This window comes from Solanum pennellii, chromosome 3 (assembly GCF_001406875.1).
Source record: "Solanum pennellii chromosome 3, SPENNV200".
Classification (NCBI taxonomy): domain Eukaryota; kingdom Viridiplantae; phylum Streptophyta; class Magnoliopsida; order Solanales; family Solanaceae; genus Solanum; species Solanum pennellii.
The window spans coordinates 72550778-72573536 of record NC_028639.1 but is presented as its reverse complement, the minus strand read 5'-3'; the positions used below and the strand labels follow the sequence as shown (position 1 = coordinate 72573536).

General features: G+C 31.0%; 4 protein-coding genes across 7 annotated transcripts; 2 read left to right on the top strand and 2 right to left on the bottom strand.

Moving 5' to 3' along the window:
- The first annotated feature begins 1547 nt into the window (after window positions 1-1547).
- On the top strand, window positions 1548-3225 carry LOC107013881 (transcription factor MYB62-like). The gene is made up of 3 exons (XM_015213762.2): window positions 1548-1776; window positions 1860-1989; window positions 2198-3225. The coding sequence occupies exons 1-3, from the start codon at window positions 1611-1613 to the stop codon at window positions 2745-2747; spliced, it is 846 nt and encodes a 281-aa protein (XP_015069248.1). The 5' UTR covers window positions 1548-1610; the 3' UTR covers window positions 2748-3225.
- A 4834-nt stretch (window positions 3226-8059) lies between these two features.
- LOC107015362 (40S ribosomal protein S7) lies at window positions 8060-10566 on the top strand. The gene is made up of 6 exons (XM_015215614.2): window positions 8060-8145; window positions 8818-8902; window positions 9000-9073; window positions 9152-9275; window positions 9836-10018; window positions 10247-10566. The coding sequence occupies exons 2-6, from the start codon at window positions 8828-8830 to the stop codon at window positions 10364-10366; spliced, it is 576 nt and encodes a 191-aa protein (XP_015071100.1). The 5' UTR covers window positions 8060-8145; window positions 8818-8827; the 3' UTR covers window positions 10367-10566.
- An 886-nt stretch (window positions 10567-11452) lies between these two features.
- On the bottom strand, window positions 11453-14871 carry LOC107012792. 4 transcript variants are annotated; one of them, XM_015212718.2, is made up of 10 exons: window positions 14435-14871; window positions 14061-14156; window positions 13324-13408; window positions 12945-13066; window positions 12662-12686; window positions 12502-12585; window positions 12367-12396; window positions 12162-12267; window positions 12013-12077; window positions 11453-11924 (listed from the first exon to the last, which is right to left on the bottom strand). In XM_015212718.2, exons 1-9 carry the CDS (start codon window positions 14522-14524, stop codon window positions 12014-12016), a joined length of 702 nt encoding a protein of 233 aa, XP_015068204.1. In that variant the 5' UTR covers window positions 14525-14871; the 3' UTR covers window positions 11453-11924; window position 12013. The 4 variants fall into 4 exon arrangements, with proteins under 4 accessions (XP_015068204.1, XP_015068206.1, XP_015068205.1 ...); XM_015212720.2 differs by having other exon boundaries at window positions 11453-11878; XM_015212719.2 differs by having other exon boundaries at window positions 11453-11870; window positions 14435-14869.
- A 566-nt stretch (window positions 14872-15437) lies between these two features.
- LOC107012861 (putative receptor-like protein kinase At4g00960) lies at window positions 15438-18434 on the bottom strand. Its single transcript, XM_015212813.2, has 5 exons — window positions 18020-18434; window positions 16908-17118; window positions 16590-16827; window positions 16325-16475; window positions 15438-15994 (listed from the first exon to the last, which is right to left on the bottom strand). The coding sequence occupies exons 1-5, from the start codon at window positions 18236-18238 to the stop codon at window positions 15596-15598; spliced, it is 1218 nt and encodes a 405-aa protein (XP_015068299.1). The 5' UTR covers window positions 18239-18434; the 3' UTR covers window positions 15438-15595.
- Between the last annotated feature and the right edge of the window lie 4325 nt (window positions 18435-22759).

Genomic DNA, 22759 nt, shown 5'->3' with positions numbered 1-22759 from the left:
TGTTCAATTTTCTCAAAACACATGTTTGTTACCTTTTATTATGACTTATCTCTTTAATGAAAATTTGTACACTCGATGATATTTAGCCGCAATACAAGACTTTATTTCAATAAAATAAAATAAAAAACTTTAATTTGTGTAATTATTGTAGTAGTATTTTGTATGAAAAAAAAATAAGAACCACATAATATAAAGAGCTTAGGATAAGTCGACATCGTACCAGTAAGAGTGGGGAATTTTGTAACGAAAATACAAACAACGGCTTAAAGTGCCGCCTTTCTTACCAACTTAATTAGCCAACTCAAAAAAAAAAATAAAAAAAAATCCCACGTTTTATTTGTACAGTTTTGTGAACTCTATGGAAATAATTGTTGTGCTACATGTGTTTCAGTCAACCACGTTGTATTTATGGAGAATCTTGGAAAAATTGACACCCTACTTTTTATATATATTTTTTTATTTTCATATAATCATAATATTTCACTTTTTTTTTTAAGAAAAAAATATATCATATCAAAAACGAAGGATGGGAATGAAAGTTGAAAGTTTAAAGTTTAGATAGCTAATCAATTGAGATACATTTGTCAGTTTTTTATTGTTGATCTTGAACTATAATCTCCAAAATATTACTCCTTCTTGTCCTAGATTAGTTGATATTCTTATTAAGAATAATTATCTCATATTAATTGTCCATCTTACTAAATCAAGAAAATATGAATTAAATTTTCCTATATTGCCTTTGGATTTTATTTTTTAGACTGTTCACATTCATTTATGAAATTCTCAAAAAAATAATTAAGAATTGAATAATAAAATTACAATTTTTATTTATAATTGTTTTTAATATACATGTAAAATTGAAAATAGTGAACTAATTAGAACGGAGTTAGTACTTTCAAAATGGAACTCCATTTTTTTTTATCACCACTTAATATTTGCGCGAAGTAAATGAATGTAACATATGTATTTTGCTTACAAACTTTTATTTTTTTAATAATCAGTATATATTTGGACTCTTATAATTCAATGAAATGAATAGTTTTGGCCTTTGGGAATATAAACAGTATTGTTAAGTATTTTGTGTTAAAAGTTAAAATTCATCCCCGGGCCAAAGCAACATTTGATAATTTTTATGTCCTTGTACACCTTTTTTTTTTCCTCTTAAAATATATTTTAAATTTTTTTATCAGATTGACCCTATATTTTATAGGACCTGCAAATACTCCACGCTACTTTTTATTTATTTATTTAAATCTAGATATGATGACTTTAATCTTATTTAATTAACCATGGGTGTTGATTAATATTCGTTATTATAGCCTAAACCAATAACCGTTTTGGTCACCTTAATGGACGACTTTACTTTTAATTTCAAACCGACTTAAGGATTATAATTTCCAAATACATGAAAAGAGTCATGTAATTTTCTTGTTAATTTCTCAACCTTTTTATTTGGTTTGTGACTTTTTAAAGTTTTTAACTTTATAGGCAAGTTCCACGCAGCATCTACTTGTAGTAGTAGTAGTACTAATATAAAGTTGTACTACTAGACTTTGAAACTTGTACACTTAAAAACTTCCCTTCAAACAATTTTATTTTATTTCTAATATATGGAAACAGAAATGTCTTTTTTGTCTAAAAGTTCAAGTAGTAGTTCTAGTGATGATGATATTGAATTGAGGAGAGGTCCATGGACTATTGAAGAAGATAAACTCCTTGTTCAGTACATTACTAATCATGGCGAAGGACGATGGAATATGTTAGCCAAACATGCTGGTAATTTTTCTATATAGTCATTGTTGAGTCTTTCACTTTTGCGCGTAAAATGTAAGTTAGCATATATATGTTCTTTTCTATAGGATTGAAGAGGACAGGCAAGAGTTGCAGATTAAGATGGTTGAATTACCTTAAACCGGACGTTAAACGAGGAAATCTCACTCCTCAGGAACAGCTCCTGATTCTTGAACTTCATTCCAAATTGGGCAACAGGTATATTTCTTGTTTCAAATAGACTATTGTAATTAGGGGCGGAGTGAAGCCTATTTGCTAGAAAATTACTTATTCCCCCGTAATTCTCTTAATGAAAGTTCTGACTCTTGTCTTCCTGTAATTCTCTTAATGAAAGTTCTGACTCTGGTCGCTTAATACTTGAGAAAACATGTATTTTGATCAAAATTCTGTTTTTTCTTACTCTTAGATGGTCAAAAATCGCGCAATATCTACCTGGAAGAACGGACAATGAAATCAAAAACTACTGGAGAACGAGAGTGCAGAAACAAGCTAGGAATCTGAAGATTGATTCAAATAGTGCAGCATTTCAAGAGATGATTCGTTCTTTGTGGATTCCGCGGCTTCTTCAGAAAATACAGAGCTCCTCTGTTTCGACTTCAATTCAGAGTTCACAGTCATCAACCCCTCCAGGTTTCAGCACCAGCACGAGCAGTAATTCGAGTTCACATTCATCGAGTATCTATAATTCTCCAAACAATATTTCGGAATGTCCTCAAATTCCAACACGAGAGATAGATGATTCTGACTTAGATTCATTCGTGAAGGCTCATTTTCCATTTGACAACAGTTATGATATGGATAATTTTGGAGAATTAACAACTGGAAACTTTGATGATGTGATGGATTATGATCAATTGAGTGGAGATCACATCAAGATGACTGGTGATGTTATAGCTGACAGCTTTTGGAGCAATATGGATGAATTTTTCTACCAAAAAACAGGATACGAACAATAGTAAATATTACTGCTAGTAGTTGATATGGCTTGATTGAAGCAAGTTTCAAAAAAACAAAATCACAAGTAGCCCCTCAACCTATGTCTGAAATTTCTGAGACACACTTATACTATACTAAGGTCCTATTATTTCCTGAACTTATTTTATAAGTAATTTTCTATTCCTTTTCGATCTACGTGATACTATCTCGAGAAAAAAAAGTCATCCAACGTTGGACCACAAAATAGTGTCATGTAGGCCCAAAAGGGTAGAAAATTATTAATAAAATAAGTTGAGGGTATAATAGGACCTTAATATAGTATAGTTTAAGTGTGTTTCTGAAATTTCAGACATAGGTTGAGGGGGTACTTGTGCATTATCCAAAAAAGAAAACTGTTTCTAGAAAAGTAAGAGAGAGGTACTCTTTTCGTTTACTTTTATTTGTTCAGTTTAGAAAATAAAATATAATTTTTCAATGATATCCTAATTACTATTATTATAGACGAATATTTCACATATAGCCACTTAAAAATAGCCTAATTAATTTTTATAGTTATTGTTTAATAATTACAATTCGTAGCTACGTGTTATAGGGAGGAGAGAGGTGAGCGAGAGAAGTAAAGAGTGAGAGAGAGATGAATTGTATATGTATATCAGTTAGATAATTGTATATTATGCAAATGTATTTGTATATATGACAAGCGAGATTCGGAGAGGGAGGAGAGAGGGGAGCGAGATTGAGAGAGGGAGGAGAGAGATGAACTAAAGAGGGCAGACAGAGAGAGAGAGGGTGAATTGTATATGTACATTGGTTAGATAATTGTATATTATACATATATATATTTATATATATGGAAAGCGAAATTGGGAAAGGGAGGAGAGAGATGCAAGCTTCTTCTTTCAATAGCCGGCCAAATGACTACAGGATCATCGGTCTACTCTACCTCAATCCACCATTTCGAACCTTATATATAAGGTTTTTCCGTACCAGCTCCTTCTACCTGTACCGCAGTTGAAGCACCTAAAGGAGAATTTGGTGTCTTTCTGGTCAGTAATGGGATTGGGAGAGGGAGGAGAGAGATGAACGAGAGAGAACAAAGAGTGGGAGAGAGGTGAATTGTATATGTATATATGTTAAATGTATATTTTAGCGAATTATGCATATACAAACGTGACTAATTATATAAACTCAAAGTCAGCCCACGTAATTGAATATAATGTTATTCGCAAGTAGTAATTATAACTAACTATAGTTATGATAAGTAATTAAATAATATAAATTTATTTAACCATATAATTTTCTTTTATTATTATTAAATCAAATTCATTATATTCAAAGTGTAATAATAAAACTATCATTTTATTTATTATTTGTTAAAAAATATATAAAATTAATATTGAACAAATAAAAATAAGTCGAACTTCCATTTCCTAATATAGGGGATTGATAGAAAGGTCAATGAAAGCAAGAATATTGTTCTTTTGAAAATTCCTAGTTTCCTCCATTGGTTCTTATTGAGTCAGTTCTTATAAACAGGGGGATTCATTAATTGATCATAATTGATACAAGACTTTTACTGTTAATGTGATAAGAAAAATGAAGGGTAGTCCCTCCCTTTTATATTAGTTTATTATTATTTTTTATATATGTTATATTGAGAAATTATAAATAAGAGAAAATTTTACTAATGCACTTTTTAAAAGAAACTTCTTAGAAATTACATTTACAATTATTTTTCGTCATCTCATCTCTCCTAATTCTTATTATAGTCATTTTTCACACATTTTTATCAGCGCATATTTTTTTTACTTATTCAAATTATTTCAATTTTATTTTATTCGTCTTATGTATTATAGAGATATTTTCATCTTATCCGTTATAATTTCATTCTTAATAATATCTCTCGTATATATTGTACCCACACATTAAATAGTATATCCTCATTTCTCCAAAACTCATCTTTTGAGCATGGACATTCTTGACTTTTCAATATTTTGTCCCATACAATAATATTATTTAACTATCACCATATAGAATTTATCTAAAAACACATTTTTATCATACATTATTTCAAATATAAATCGCTATTTCACTCATCCGCTTTAATATGATGTGTCATGGGTTGCATCATAAAAACAATTTTAAAACTAAAAGATAATATCTCTTATTTTCAACAACTTTTACAACTAAATGAAGTCACTCCAACTTTTTTAGAAAATCTTGAGATTCCAACAACAACAAAAAAAAAGAACAGATTAAAAAAAAAAGATAAAAATAGTTTTTTTAATCAAAAGAAAAAAGATAAAAAAGTTTTTTTAATCAAAAGGCAGTGTCCACCAAAAACAGATAGATTAATGACAAATGATTAAATTATCAGATTTTCAAAATAAAAAAAAACCATAACCTTAATAAGACAAGTAGATCACCCTTTCATAAAAATTTTAAATTAAATATCGTTAGGTCATTTTAAGATCTAATAAGTCTTAAAAGAAGGGAAAATAAAATTTATTTCTAGGAGTTTTTTTTCTTTTTTGTATTTTTAAATAAAAATATTTCTCTAATGTACTATTATTGTTGTTGAGTTTGTTGAAGTTATCGAAATATAAGATACTGTTATATATCTAACTCATTTTGAAAAAAAAAAACAGATTAAAATTTGGAAACATAAAAATATCAAAGGAGGAAGATATTTCCGGCAGCCCATTAAAGAATTGAAAAACTTGCATTTTTCTTCTTTTTCTTCGGTCTGTTATGTATACAAGTATGAAACATTTTAGAGTAATAATTACTATTAATTCTTAGTGGATGACTGAGTCTAAACTTTGGAACAATTCAATCTCATCATTGAATAAGAATTTTTAATTGAAGAAAGAAAGATATAATTCTTACGACGTTAAATTATTTCTTATATTTAGTGTGTTTAGTATCACGAGTTGGATCTTTTCTTTCACATTTCCGTTATATTTAATAGTCAAAATTGATTAAATATTTAGCAAAAGTGTCAATTTTTATTATTGGTGAGAGATGATAGATATTTCATAAAATTAATCAAAATACACATTCAAATTCATAAAAAATGTTTATTCCTTACGAACTTAAAAGGATGAAACGACTCAGAGTATTACTTAACAGATCATTTAAACATAACACCATAAGGAAATTTATAGTCATTTCCACCTATAGTTGTCCTGAAATTATACATAATTTTATAAATGGATGCAATGAATTGAGTATTTTCAAAATAGTAAAAGAATAATGAGATGATAAGAATTAAGTTGACTTGGTGCATAAAAATATTTTGAAAATAAAAAGGCACAACTTTTCTTTGTAAAATAATTTGACTATTTTGTTTCCATTTTCCAAATTTCACCGCAAATGGAAACATTTTTTCCATACACTTCTCGTCGCTGCCGTAATATTCAGAGAAATGGAAATTCATTCAACACTATTTTCATTTCTTTTCATACTTACAATATTGAATTTTATAACTATGTCCAATATAGATTTTTCAATCTGAATTTAAATTTAATCGGGCTTCAACACCACACCACGCAATAAATAATTTTTTTTTTATAACAAATGTGAGTTAATTACTTAAAAGTCATCAAAGCTACGAAACTAAACACAGTAAAATCACATTTCATTTTTTCGTAACAATAAAATTAACGTGGCTTGTCATGTTAAATACTCATCTAACTTATCGAATTTTAAAAGAATCATCTTTATTTTTTAATAAACTTAGTGCGATGAATCTCTGATATATATATTTTTATATATGTTTATTTGTTTATATTTAAAATTTCTTAACTAAAATTATGACTTAGATAACCAAAGAAAAAGGAAGATAAAAAAGAAACACTCAAGGAGGTATTTGATTTCATACATTGCAAGACGATGTTTTAAACAACCACCCCATCTAAATGTGGATTCCTCCCTAATTAATTAATGTATAAGGGGTTGTTGATTGTTGGTTTATAAAGTTAGACAATTGATATGTATTAATGAATTTGTAAATAAATGAGGTTATTTATGAATAGATTATAAGAAAATGACATTTTAGAGTTTTTATGAGTTAAAATTGAAATCTCTTAAGAAAAGATCATCAAGATTAAATAAAAATGTAAATGACTAACAAAATCAATTCTTCTTGAATTAGTTGTGCAATGTTTATAATTTATCATGTATTAATTATTTAAAAATCGTTTAATTTTGTATAATTGATATATTAGTTATTTGAGATTGTAAATCGATAATCAAATATAGTATTTTGTTGAATTTTATACATGATAATTAAAAAGCCATCAAAAATGATGGTAGATAGTAGTTATGTTTGTTTTATTACATAAATACTTCACATATTATATTCGGTAGCTGATTAAAAGCTAAGTTATTCATGTATTAAATCTTGCATAAGTGAAATTGTATTTGATAACATTTTTTTGCTATATATAATATCATCTCACCTACCATATTTGATTTGCAAAATGAAAATCTGTATAACTAATATATGTATAAATTATGAGAAAACTTATGTATTATTTTATGCATGATATAAGATGAAATAATTTATATATGTATAATTAAATCCTATATAAAATAATACGTGTATTTTTCCACAACTAATGCTTCTATTATTTTTTTATTAATTAAAATACTTACAAAAAATAATACACAAACTTTTTCATAATAAATTTGTATATTTTTAATACCTACCTAACTCCAAGGTTATAGACAAATGGGACGTTTTTTTTGAAAACTTACGTAAATATACTATAATAAAAAAATATTTACAATTTATAGTAATAACATTTTTTTTTCACTTGATCACTTTTAATTCATTTTTAATACAAGTTTAATACATATTACAAAGAACAATTTATTATTCACATATAATACAAGTTTTAATGATGGATGATGCATTTATCGCACATTTTAATACACTTATAATACAATGTGACAATTTTTTACCAAACAAACATAAGATATTTCAAAAACAATTATAATTCAAATATATGGATACGTAATTCACTTTTAATACATATTACAGATTTATCACAGTATTACTACAAATGGTAATAAATAAAAAATATCGCTAAAATCAGTAATTATTTTAAAAATGTATTAATTCATCTAATTTTTCCCATTTTTTATCCGTTATTCCGTTTGTTTTGACCCATAAACATGATGGGCTAGGTAGAAATATTGGGCCTTGAAAATATACAAAACAAAAAAGATTGGGCTGAAATTCTGTTAATTCGATTAGGCCCAATTAACCGAAACCACACAACGTCTCATCCGGCCCGTTTATTATATCTTTATAATACATTTCACTCTCCAAACCTAGGGTTTTTATCTTCTGTTAGAGCAAGTGATTCCGGCACCCTCACAGATCTGTCCGCCGTCGCCGAACGCTCAGAGGTACTCTTCTCCTCCATTTTTCTTACCTCTTCAAACTCACTCTTCAATTTTATGCCAAATTCCGAATTCGTTTTTAGCGGCGTCTTGCAAGTATGAATCATCGTAAACTGAAGGATTTGATACCTGAGAATGCTCAGAAATATATATGTTTTCTATTGCATTTTACTCCTTTGATTATAATTACATGATGTTTGTTATTTGATTGCTGAAGTAGTAGGTATTAATAATCTGTATTATTATAATGTTTCTGCAATTTCACTGATGAAATAATTGAAGCAGCTATACTAGCTTTGATGTGTCAAAAGGCCCGTTCATTTTCGAACCACCGGGATAGAACTTTATATCTTATGGTTTCATAGTCGTTCCCGTTGAATCAATGGGATTGAAATTTATATATCAATGCTGGTATGGTTTCGAAGTTGTTCGTGTTGTATCATCAGAATAGAGATTTATATCTTAATGCCTGTATGTTTTCAAAGTCTTCTTTTGAGATACTAGATTTTTGCATCTCTATGCTTATATGATTTGAAAGCTGTTCTTTTCATATCGTCATCCTTAAGAAAATTTTAGAGAGGAGTATTGCATTTTTGTTTGTTTAGTTTGGTCAATTGGTTTCTACATATGGTATATAGTGATTGTTAGGGCTGAATTTCTAATATGTTAATTGATTAGATCTGTGAAGATGTACACATCAAAGCAAAAGATTCACAAAGACAAAGATGCTGAACCATCTGAATTTGAGGTGTCTGTTGGACAGGTTGGTTGGTTGTTCCTTTGATAGTTCCTGTTATTGTTTATCTTCATTTGATAATTTTGTGTCTGTGAAATTAAGATTGTAAGCTTTTGCTCAACAGGCTTTGTTTGATTTGGAAAACACCAACCAAGAGCTGAAAAGTGAATTGAAAGATCTGTACATCAATTCAGCAGTGTAAGGGTGCTGCTTATTCTGTTAGTAAATATGTATCCGACTGCACTGTGGTATTTACTTTGTTCACTGCTGCTGCAGTCAAATTGATGTGTCAGGAAATAGGAAAGCTGTTGTTATTCACGTTCCTTACAGACTGAGGAAAGCTTTCCGCAAGGTCCATGTCAGGCTTGTTAGGGAGCTGGAGAAGAAATTCAGTGGAAAGGTAACCCATTAAACACTTCTTAGTTTATGCTTCCTGCTTTTACTTCCTTCAAGTGTGTGTTTAGAAGTATATGTTTTGGAATCTGTCCATCAGAATTAACGACATTCTGTTAATACTCCATATTAATAAGAAGTTTTTTTGACAATGGTGATTTTCATAGCTAACTTATGCTTAATTCTGATGGTGATTCGTCTAATATAATATCGCATACCTCACTTGGTGGATTCAATGAAAATATTTCTTTTTTGATTAGGCAAAAATTAGTCATATACTCTATTTTTTGTCCTCTTTTTACCATTCTCGCCCAGGAATATCTACTATCTGTACATTTAGATAATAAATTAACCAACTGATGTAACATGAATCTGAAGTTATGCTATTGCTTGCTTTATTAAGTGGATGACAGTTTGCTTTCAGTGTAAGATGTGGCTACATTTTAATTTTTGAGTTGTCCCATATATTCTCCTGGTGGTTGTTGAATAGATTAGATCATTCATTCAACTCTTTTCCAGGAAGGATACATTTTATTTTAGCATTTCCTGAAATTCCTTTTCTTGTAGGATGTGATCTTCATTGCCACCAGGAGGATAGTGAGGCCCCCAAAGAGAGGCTCTGCTGCTCAGCGACCCCGCACCAGGACCCTTACTTCTGTCCATGATGCCATGTTGGAGGATTTGGTTGTTCCTGCAGAGATTGTTGGGAAGCGAACTAGATATCGCGTTGATGGATCCAAGATAATGAAGGTAGGCTGCTGGAATTACTGGTAGTTTTATCTTGTTGCTACTTTTTTGAGTAATCACTCCTGCTATGAGAAACTTTTTACAAGAGAAGTAGCTCTTTTGAGTTGAAAGTTTCCACTTTTACAGCTCATTTCTAGATATTGGACTTTGCTCTATCTATTGGAAAGAAAAAACCTTATCAATCTCTTGACAGTTATCTCAATACTTCATTGTTGTGCTTGTTTTGGACAGGTCTACTTGGACCCCAAGGAGCGTAATAACACAGAGTACAAGCTGGAGACTTTTTCTGCAGTTTATAGGAAGCTTTCAGGCAAAGATGTCGTGTTCGAGTACCCCATCACTGAGGCTTGAAGATACAAAATAGTGATGTTTGATCTCTTTGTTGCAAAACTACAAAATTAGTGGCTACTTTATAAAGTTTTGGCGTTTAAATTTTGTTTTGAAGGCAGAGAACAGTATTTAGACAATTATTGGATCTCATTGAAACTTTGTTGCAATGCTCTAGATTATTCGTTTTGTTTGTTAAATCTGGTGTTGTGCTCTTCCTCCCATTAAGTGCTCTCTTGTACCTAGGATTTAAGGTCTTGTTAGAGTTTCATAATCTAGTGCTTGCAATTATTTATTGGCATACTTAGCATCCATATAATGTGTATCCTTTGGTGATCCAATTGATTGTCTCGATTAGGTTGGTATTGGTGATTTTAGGTCGATTATTATATCATAATCTTTTTGAAAGTATAATCTTTAGATTTTCTTTATCATTTTAAAGAAAAATTCAAAAATCTCCTGTTGGTTACATTTATGGATACATCTCTATCTCTTTTTGGGATTCGATACCTCCCACTCTTCTTTCACTGATATCTCTTCTTTTACTGATATCTCTCTATACATTTCTCTTCTATGCACAAGGATGTTCTATCTCCTTTTATGATACTTCTATGTATTCGGGATGTTTTATCTCATTTTAGATACATCCTCTCTCTATTGTATATTCATAAACTTGTAATTTGAAAAATTGCAGAAAATTATGTAATTAGCTCTTAACATTATGTGATTTATGTAAAGTATAATTTTGTTTAAATGATCAAGAAACTATTGTGAATTAACTTTCGTTTACTATTTTAATCTACGTGATGTAGATATTTTCAAGTTGTCCGTGGGATATTTGGATTTTCTAGTAAAGGTTTATTTGAAACTATTAAATTTGTTATTTGTTTGAAAGATTGACTTGTGTCTACAATTACAGATGCTTATTGCATGAAACTTGAAAGTAAGAGGAATGATATCCCACTTTGTAATATGTTACTCAAAAGCTGAGGTGTGTTTGAGGAACAACTTCTCTACCTTTACTTCTCCAGGGGTAAGGTTTATGTACGCTTCACTTTTGAAATTACATTGGGGTCTGGGTATGTTGTCGTATGTCGTTGTAACTTGTACTAGTAGGAATGATGTTATTGTCACTGACAGAATTTAAACTTAACAAAATATCCAAAACCTGAAAGCTATAGAGTTCTATGAAGAAAATGAAACTGATGTATACAACAGCAAATGTCAAAGAGACCAAGTCATGAGGAAATGTACCATATACTGAGATTCCTTTTGGTGTATGAGAAAGGAAATAGAACAATGTTATAGTTGTAGCACTATAGTACTCTAATTCTCCTCTCGCCGCACCCAAACATGTTTGTATTGTAAGTTATGCTGCAGTAATCCAGCTTGCAAAAATGATTTGGCAAATACAGTCCCATAAATAGTAAGGAGCCAAACCAACGTTATCGTTAGGGGTACACAAATGCTCTTGAACTTTGTATGAATGGGAGTCCCTTGAGTTGTGTCAAGTATCCAGCTCCTCAGCCTGCAACTCTGTTGCTTAGGACACTTAATATGAACGCCTATATAGTTTCTTCATTTTTGTCGCGGGGAAGAACAAAAGAAGACAACCCAAGCACATGACAACAAGTAATAGATTGGTAACCAACGGTCTAAGGCAGGCGTACCTTAGGACAAGATCACCAAACTAAGATATGTGGCTCCACAGAGAAACAAGAAAGAAATGAGTCCCCTGTAAGTGACTTTCCCTTCAGTAAAAGTCGTATATTTAAGAAGTTCAATGGTTCAATGCTTTTTAGGTTATAGGTGTGCTCACCAGATAACTCCCCAGCCAACACCAGTACAAGGACAGGGACACACTTCAGCGAACTTCTCAGCATCACTTGAGTTAACTCTTCGTGATATCAGATCATCGTATATATCTGCAACAATTCAATACATGTATAGGCATCAATATGCTAATGTAGAGTTTTATCAAATGAGGAAGTACGTGAAACAGTTGTGTATCTCCAGAGCCTTACCATATACAGAAAATAAGCTGTTCATTACACCTGCATAGCAATAACACTTAAATGAGTCAAAAATGAGTCTAGACATTGGAAAAAGAAAATCAATGGTGCATGAAACTTAGCATAGGTAAAGGGATTGAAAATTACCAATGAACAAAATGATGTACCGCAGAATTTTTATCTTTGTTGTTTCTTGCAGAATCCATACAACAGCAAGGAAGAGAACAAACCCTGATGGTTTTGAGGTTTGAATATCAATTTGGTCTAGTTCTCATGGCGAAAAACCTTGCAGAGTGAATGATCTTACCTATACAAAGGCCCCGGAGTGTCCACTGCACAAAAGAGGTGAGACATGTTCAGCAAGAAGGTACTGTAACTTCAATGTAGAATCATGCATTTTAAGAGCATTATCGTTTAGAATATCCAACATCAACTAGCTCGAAATAAATAACAACTTCGTCCTTTTCAAAGGATACAGTTGGAGATTTATTGAAGTCATTTCAATCCAAGATGCTCTGCCATTAAGTATACATGTAATTTCATTGAGAAGATGAGTTTGAGACACTCTAAGGGAATCGATTGTCACTCACATTTTTAGCCACAAAAAGAACAACAATTAGAGTGACCACTAAACATCCTGCTGCAATTCTTGCTGAAAGGAGCTTGGTGGATGCAAGCACTAAAACCATTCCCCAAAATGCTGAACCAAGATCTATAAGGAGAAAATAGAGTCGATTCCATGAACCAAACAAGAGTGTGATATGAGTTAACGTCAGCCATTGAAAGAGAAAACTCATCATGGGCATCTTGCAGTAGTTTGTAATATTATTTAGACATAAGAAGATATTGGACATTATGCTAGTTCTAAGATTTTTTACATAGCAAATCAACCGAACAAAAGTAAATAAATAAGTTCATAGCTCATGTCAATAAGATTAAAATGTAACCAGGGAAGTGATAGAAATATACATCCAGCTGGCAAGATGAACCAATATACACCTCCACGCGTTTGTGTGGTGCCACCTTCATTAGCATGAACCTGTATTCCCTCAACCTGCAGGTGATACAAGCATCACAAAATAAGCTAAAATACGAATGACACAAGGGCTAAGGCTGAAGATGGACTATTTGTTAACTGGTATATATGTCCAGATGTAGAGGCAATGGCGTAGCTAATATAACAATTAGTACAAACAACAGAGAATATTTCCTAGTTCAATCAGAAATATATCGGTTATAAGGAACTTGAAGCAAGCATTGAAGACAGAATATGTTCAAGGTACACTTTTTCTCACTTCTGCTATGAAGCATGATAATACGACAGTTCAACCTATGATTGTATATTACCTGTCATGAACCTAACATACAAATATGCCCCTGCGGAGGCAAGCAAAGAGAGTCTATTGTGTGTTGTGCTTTGGCAAAGTCTATATTTCTCACCTCCGATTTTCTGGCATTTCATCCCCTTATTTGTTACTGTTTCATTGCTTAGTTTTCCTATTGTAAATTCTGTATTTCAGTTCGTCAAATATAATCAATCTAATTGTTGTTGAATATTTGAAGTAGTCTTTACTTTATTAGCTAACAACAATCAGTCTTTAACTTGCCTTAGTTACTACAACAATCAACTCTCAGGAAGTATGAATCAACGGTATCTTATGCTTAAAAAAAGGGGGGGGGGGNGGGGGGGTGGGGAGATTTTTCACATGTCCGCAAGTAAGTTTGCAAGCTATGGCATGACTAGCTTCATGAATAAACACGGTAACGAGCTTGAAAGGTAGTAGCAGCACTGTCCTCCATAGCTGCAATAAAAGAACCAACAGACTGTCACCAAGACAAACAGCTTAAATTTCCAAAAAAAAGAAGAAGTGGAAGACAAGAAGAGTAAGTACAGCAAGAATGACAACATAAAAAGTTGTAAGAGTATGAATATGATCCAAATTTAAAGATCTATTCTTAAGATATACAAAAAAGTTCATTTTTTTTATTTTTTTTTAAAAAAAAGAAGATAAAGGGGTTGTTTTCATTGAATTTGTCAAGAGTATGAATGTAAAAAGGAAGAAACAAGAAGAGTAAGTACTGCAAGAATGACAACAGCACAAACACCAAGAGTTGCGAGAAAAACGATTTGTTCATGCTTGCAACAATGCTTCAGCTCCCAATTTGGCATGCTTTGCAACAGCAAAAAAAAAAAAAAAGTTCAAAGTGGTATTTTCAAGGCAAAAGGGATCAAGAATCTTTTTTTCTCAAGTGGGTGTGAGTGCAAAACTTTTACAAGTGACTTTGTTCCTTCTTTTTAGTTTCCAGCTTGAAAAGTAAAGAAATTTGGAGGTGATGACTCGCAGTTAGTGAACTTTTGCACAATTAGCGGCTTTTTTGTTTTGTTTTTGTTTGTTGTGGAAAGGGCCAGAGTTGAGAGACTGAATGGGAAAATGGCAGAGAGAATGAGATTGGCTGATACAGAATGGGTGTTAATAGTTTATTCTGACTCCGCTCGTCGGTGCTGTGCTATAATTAACTGCAGTGTGGGTTCTTGTTGTTTAATGAAACCCATGCCACATGCACCCAATAGCATTACTCCGCCTATTCCATATTAATTGAATTGTTGGTGATACGACACACATTAAAAAGTATAATGTAGTTAAGATCTCATTAAATTATATGATACGCATAAAAGTCAATAATTTTTTTGAACTTGAAACAATTTACATATTTTGAACTATAAAAAAAAGCCTCAATAATTTATCAAGGGAGTACACTTTGTTTCTACTTCTACACTCAATTTAATTAACAAATAGTACTGACATAAGTCGTCTATTTAAGTTTATTGAAAATTGTCTTGGGAGAAAACATTTTGACTCGAGCATCAACTTTCTTGGATCTTGGTTCTGAATCTCATTGGTCATAGCCCCTCTACACAACATAAAATTAAAGAAAAAAAAAACTTTATTACCCAAGACATCACCATATATTCATTTTTTAAAATCTAAATTTAATCAGATGATGGTGAGTTCAGAATGTGCATAGTCTAATATATATATACATATATATACACTATATAAAGGTTTGCTTTTGACCTGAAGTAGACGACAACAGACGAAAAGACTGCACTTTAATGTTAGGAACAAATTTTACATACAGTAAACTCACGCGCACATAAGGTGATCTAAACAATCAGGTAAATACAAAATAAAAAAATGGTAAACAACAAACTCGTTACAAATTAACAGTACAAACGAGGTCATCTACCTTCATTCATAGAAGAACATGAGATTGAATTTCTAGAAAAATCCTCAACAAAACTACTGCCTCCAGAAGCCCTAGTGGTACTAGTAGCATTTGTCGCGCCAGTTAATGTACTACTAGCATTAGTAGTAGTATTTTTGGTAAAGGCACTAGAACTGTCAGTTGTCCATCTGCTCACACGGCCTTGAATTGCAGGTTTCCCAGGTTTTGGTAACGTAAATGAATCACTTGAAAGCCTGAGATTAACAGAGTTCATGTCCGGTCTATCTGAAACAGTAGATTGACAGCATAGTAGTCCTAACTGAATACACATTACTGCTTCATCAGCATCATAGTCTTCTAGGCTTGAATCAACCAGCTCCAAAGTCTTCCTTTCTTGAAACAGTCCCCATGCCTGTATAACGATAGGAGTAAAATTGTCAAAGAAAGATAGCAGACAGTGGACGGTAAAATAGCAGATACTTTTTCCTTCCTAGAAATGAAATATGAAGCGTTTCCTGGCTTAAGCCATCTTTTCAGCATATGAATGAAAACTAGTTGACTATTTGTTAGACAGAATGTGCTCTAAGATGTACTGCTTTTGGGATACGCATGACAACAAGTTTGTATTTTTTTATAAAAGTTTTGAGTACCCGGTTTCCAAGCCCACGTTGTCTTAGTATTTAGTGATATTCAAGTAGGAAATAGATTCAAAACTCATATATTGAAGTTTCGGGACACTTACATAGCTTAAGAGGTCTGCCTTTTGAGGACCAAGCCGCCCATCACTGTTCTTCCTTCCACTCACGATCTCCAATAGCAAAACACCGAAGCTAAACACATCTGCCTTCACGGACAAATAACCATGCAATGCATACTCCGGAGCCATATAACCACTGCATCCAGTAGAAGCAGCTCAGATGCCAATTAAGGAAGGAGGAATGGGGCAGAGGAATCCTTTTTTCCCCTTTGGTGTTCAAAACATCCGAGTAAAGAAAAATAATACTCACTATGTACCAGAGATTTTAAATGTATTTACATGAGTGCCGTCCTCTGGAAACAGCCTAGCCAGACCGAAGTCTGAGATCTTTGGATTTAACTGCTCGTCCAGCAATATATTACCGGCCTTAATGTCTCTATGTATGATTCTTACTGGGGCTTCTTCATGCAAATAGAGAAGACCTCTTGCAATACCAGTAATTATTTGGAATCTCTTTGTCCAATCCAAAGACGGAGACTTCTCCTTAGCTGAAAAATCACACTTTGTTAGTTTTTGATGACCGGATGGTATTAAAGAAACTCTCGGCATCATGAGTGTTTTTTTTTACCGAAGAGGAAGCAGTCGAGGCTTTTATTTGGCAGATACTCATACACAAGCATCTTTGAAGGTCCTTCTATGCAACATCCGAACAAAACAACCAGATTTTTATGCTGAATTTTCAATAATAGTTTCACTTCATTAGTGAATTCTCTTATTCCCTGTCTTGAATCTACTGATAACTTCTTTACAGCAACTTCCTGACCATTTGGCATCAGTCCCTGTGAAGAAAGTATATGAAATATAATCAAGATAGACTCCGATCTCCTCATTGAAATAAACCATATGAAGTTCATCAGGTCAGACAGCTGTGTCAATTATTAACTGGAGTTGTGGAATTTCGAAATTTTTTGTTTTCACCAACTGATGAGATTAGAATGATTTCTGAGATGTATGAAAACTTGTTAGTTATTAATGAATACCATCTTACAGGTTCAGTTCCTAAGCAACAGGAGTCCGAGATGGTACTAAATGGAGAATTTGCATAGCCTTATTTCTAACATATCTTCTAACTTCTAAATAAACAACAATCTTAAGAAGTAACATTATACTTGTTAAATTTAAGATATACGTTCTGAATATATAACAATTACAAAAATGAAGTATATTCAAATATGAGATAATTTAATAAGTAAACTCCGCATTGCTTTTCTAAACATGAAAAATCTTATAATATGTGGAGCTTCTTATAGTTCCAAAACCATTAAATACAAACATTAGTAGAATGAAATGAGAACGTAGGGATTCATGAATAGGAGAAGCGAAGTCACGAAAGGAATATAAATGCGAAATGTAACAATTATGCAACCAAATAACCCCAATTATTCCCCTAATTGTATACTCTGTTCAATACCTAATTTGGATTTACTTTTTTTTACGAGCAGTCCGCTGCAGTAAGCTTCCCTATACTCAGAGGGAAAGGCCGGACTACAAGGTTCTATTGTAGGCCGTCTTAGGCAGCATTTCGTTTACACAGCTCGAACCTAGATCCATGACAGCAACTTTGCCCGGTATTAATTTCCTAAAAGTAACGCCAAACGAGGTAAATTTCGAGTGCTATTTTTGCTTATGGTGGTTACCTGTAGAGAAAAAAAAAATCAAAATCAGATAAGCCGTACGTACCTTGTAAACAGGTCCAAATCCTCCGTGACCTAGCTGATTAAGGTCAGAGAAGAAGTTAGTAGCAATTTGCAAAGCGCGGAGCTCATAGAACAAATTAAACGACTCTTCTCCATTTTCATCTGCTTCGTCTCTGCCGCGGCGTTTCTGCCGCTTCTCGAAACAACTGCATAAACTTGAGAGGAATCCCATAGAAAACAGAAACATCAAGGAAGGATGCATTCAGTTGTGAGAAAAGTTAAACAGCAATTTTTTCCAAATTAAAATTCGTACACAACTTAAAAGATACGTGTTGAGTACTGCTTATGAAAGTTCTTAGGCCCCAGCTAGAAAGAGACTGGTGATCAGGTGTGGACTACAGCAGCCGGCCGTATTCAGCTCTTCAACTTTACACGGATGTACGGATGGCTTGAATACGAAAAGAACTATTGCTATTCGTATATATGTCAAATTGATGGTGTGCTTATTTCACCGTGCTTATTAGAAAACACGGGTAAAATAGTGCTCACGCGAAGAACAGAATAATTCAAAGGGTAAAAATTTGCGCATATTTTATTAAATTTCAGATTTTATTTATTGGTTGATGTAACAATGAAGGCAATACATTATATAATGTGGGGTAATAAGATTGTGTTATTTGAAATTAAAACACATATGGAAACACCGTGAGAAGGTTATGTTCATTTATTGTAATAAACATTGATTAAGCAAAGTCGTTGGAGCAGTTGAAGACTTGAAGTATTGACTGATTACGTGTGCGTGGAAAGCAATGAGCAGTTGAAATACTTGTAGTCAATTTGACGAAATAACTTTTTGATCTTAATAGTATTTTTACTAATTTTATACCAAATAAATAATTTTATAAATAAAATTTTATTTGTAATGGGATATAATTGTATATTCTATTGTATTTTAATTTATTTAGCGCATATTTTTTTAAAATTATGAAATTTATCCGCTTTAGCTATCTTTAGTTATAGCTTTATTATTTTAAATATTAATTAAAAAATCAATAATCGATGATAAAAAATATTTTAATTATGAACCTCTGTAAGCAAAATAAAATGAGATAATTTAATGCTACATAATTATACATCAATATAATCTTTTTCAAGAGTAAATTTTTAAAATTATATAATTAATGTATTAGGAACTCTTTCAAACGAGTGGGACTTTTATGTTTTGTTTGTCTTATTATTCTATCGATGATCCCTATTTCAAATTAAATATTTATTTTGACTTTGAAACATGAGTTAAAATTTACGAGGTACTTTTTTAGTATTTGTTGAAAACAAATCATTTTTTTATGGGTCTAATTATATGTTGTTTTTTAATCTAAAATGTAACATCTGAACTGGTCTATAATTAGAAAAGTACATGTAATTGCGACGTTGTCAATTAAAAAAATTAAAGAAGAATAAGTGAGAACTTTGAATTTGAAACGCAATTAGTAGTATAGCTTAATATAGTCAGAATAGATTAATCCTATATATTAGGAGGATAAATCATGGATTAAAGCTGGAAAAGTTTTAGAAAATTGTTTGATGGCGCACTACAATTTAGTGCTTTTATTTCCAATCAAAAAACTAGTTTATCACTAACCTTGACCCAAAGAAGTACTCTCATAAACATAGACAAAACACAAATAGTAATTACTTTTCTCCGTCACATATTAATTGTTTAATTTATTTTTTTGCACAATTTTTAAGAAATAAATGAAAAAAATAGTTTTACGAATTTACCTTTTCAATTTTTTTTTAGAAAATTTTAAAATATACTTACATATTCCAAAAAAGAATAATTATAAATATAAAATAATAAGTATATAATTAATTCTATCTGAATTAAAAAACTGACAACTAAATTGGAATAATTGTTTTGATAGCATGGACTAGTATGGGACGAAGGGAATAATAACCAAGTCTTAATTTATGCTTAACATTAAGAGTACATCCGATTGGTGTTTTACGGTGTCTCCTTTGATATTTAATATTTATATTGAAATTTGAACTCGTAGAGAAAAGTTATATCAAGTATACAATATTTTCTAATAATGACAACTATATATTCAATAAACTCAAATTCAATCTCTAATTAAAGATGAAAGATAAATGATTATTTCACTACAATTGTTATTACATCACATTAGAAATGATCACTAATTATCGCTAAATATATAATTTTAGTAATTATCGGTGTTCTTTGTATAAGTTTCTAAAGTCTTTAGTAATATTGGTTCTAATGACACTTAACTAATACCTCTAAAAATTTTATCACTCTTTATCAATATTAATATTTATTACTACTAAAAATTATTTTTATTGTAATATTAAGTTGCATTTATTAGTGGGACATGTCTGAGAATCCATCCCTATGGGCTTATAGAATCTTTTTTTAAAAGTTTCTTTTATTTTATTTTATTATATGTCTTAATTGTATAGAGCATGTAAAATTTTTTTAGAAAATTGTAATCTAAAAATTGAGGATGAGCATGCAATTTTTTAAAGAAATTGTAATTAAAATAAAGGATGAGCATGCAATTTAAAAAGGAAAAATTGTAATCTAAAATTAAGGAGTTGTATGAATAGACACGTATTGCAACATCTTTTGAATTTTATGTCTTAAATATATTACGTAGAATATAATTCTAAAAAATTATCAACTATAAAAAAAATATTGAATTTTTGTAATGAAAATTAACTAAAGAAAAAGAGAGTACAAAGTCAACATATTTTAATGCATGTTGAGTCGTGGAATTTGTCAAACAATAATTAAATATTTTTGTGATTGATACCTAATATTCGTCAATCTTATTAACACTAAAAGTGTCATTTAGATTACTTTTCAAATATATTTAAATATGACAGGTCTAATGCTATTTCAATTTTAAATTCTCAAATGGATTGAGAAATAGAATTTAAAATTTACTTGTTTTATACGCGTTGATTAGTATAAAAGATAGTCATTACGTAAAACACTTATACCAAAAAGAAATAAAATATGTATTGAGTCATTTTCTCTTTACCTAATAATACCTATAGTTTTGTTATCGTTAGCTAATTCAATAATGTAACATGACCCCAAACTTACTTTCTTGATTTTTTAATTTGTTTTGGGATCCTCTTTTCTAATCTTCCGCGGCAAAAAAATCCTAAATAGTGAAGTTTCATTGAATTGGATTATAAAGTATGTTAGATCGAGTTATTAAAAACTCTAGTTTATTTATTTTGAAGAATATGAGAAGTACTTTTATTAATGTTTGATAAGTATATTACATGTAGTTGATTTTTCAAAAAAATACGTTCAAATATAAAATTACGAAAAAAGAAAAATAACTATCAAAGTTCATTAACTCGATATTGTTGCTTGTAGCCTTTGGCTACCACGGAATTCTTGTAAGATGAATAGTTTCATTAGACTTTGCCATTTGTTTGCACATTTATTTTGGCACAATTACCTTGCTAGATGATACACAAATTTTAAAAGTAAAAGTATTACCTCCATACTAGTCATGTTAATCTAAAAATCTCAAACATTTGTTGGACTGATTGATAAGCACTAAAATGAAGATAGACTTTTTATTTTGTCAAAAAAAATTATTTATTTTGAGAAATTTTATCTATCTGCGAGTACATTTTCTGTGGGGCTGACCTAGGAGGAATATGAGAGAATAATTCGACAGGATGAAAGAAGCAAAAGAACTAAGCAGTATCCTCGAATCCTTATCAAGTTCCTATAGTTGGAATATCGCACATTATATCATCGCACGACGAGCGTACACTTTTATATTTTATTCCACCTGATGATTCAACTGTTTTTTTTTTNCAGGATGAAAGAAGCAAAAGAACTAAGCAGTATCCTCGAATCCTTATCAAGTTCCTATAGTTGAAATATCGCACATTATATCATCGCACGACGAGCGTACACTTTTATATTTTATTCCACCTGATGATTCAACTGTTTTTTTTTTCCAAGTAATTGCAGATTTAAAAATTTATATATCATCTCATAAAATGATCGTGCAAAAGACACATAATGATCAATGAAATTATTGATCACTATACTCATGTCAAAAATTGAAAGTCATACGAGGATAGAGAAAGAATTATAAATGAGGATATTCGAGATAAGGTGAGAATGACTCTGTGAAGGATAAGATGCAGGAAGAGAAATTGTGATGGTTCGGACATGTGAAGAGGAGATATTCGAATGTCCTAACGCGAAATTGTGAGAAGTTGGGGATAAATGGTTTCTTGCAAGGTAGATGTAGACCGAATAAGTATTTGAGGGAGAGATAATTGGATACGACATAATACATTTTTTGTTTACCAATGACATTTCCTTTAGATAAGAGGTTGAGGATGATACAAATTAGGGTAACACTATAGGGGTCGTTTGTTAGGCCGCATTAAAACAAATAGTCCATGTATTATGGATGATATTATTTAGTACTATGTTTGGTAGGAAATTAGATCTATGTATAACTAATCCATGGATTAGTTATAACTCCTGCATGGTATTATATGATGTATTACTAATACCTTCCATTTGGAGGTATTAGTAATACATGGGTTATAATACCATAGGATAAGTCTACTAAAGACAAAAATATCCCTCAAAATATTTTAATTTTTTTTAATTTTATTTTTTATGATTGTGCTAGAAAATTTATTTAAATAAATTAGCTTACAAATTATTTAGAGAGAGTTGTTTGTTTATATATATATATATATATATATATAT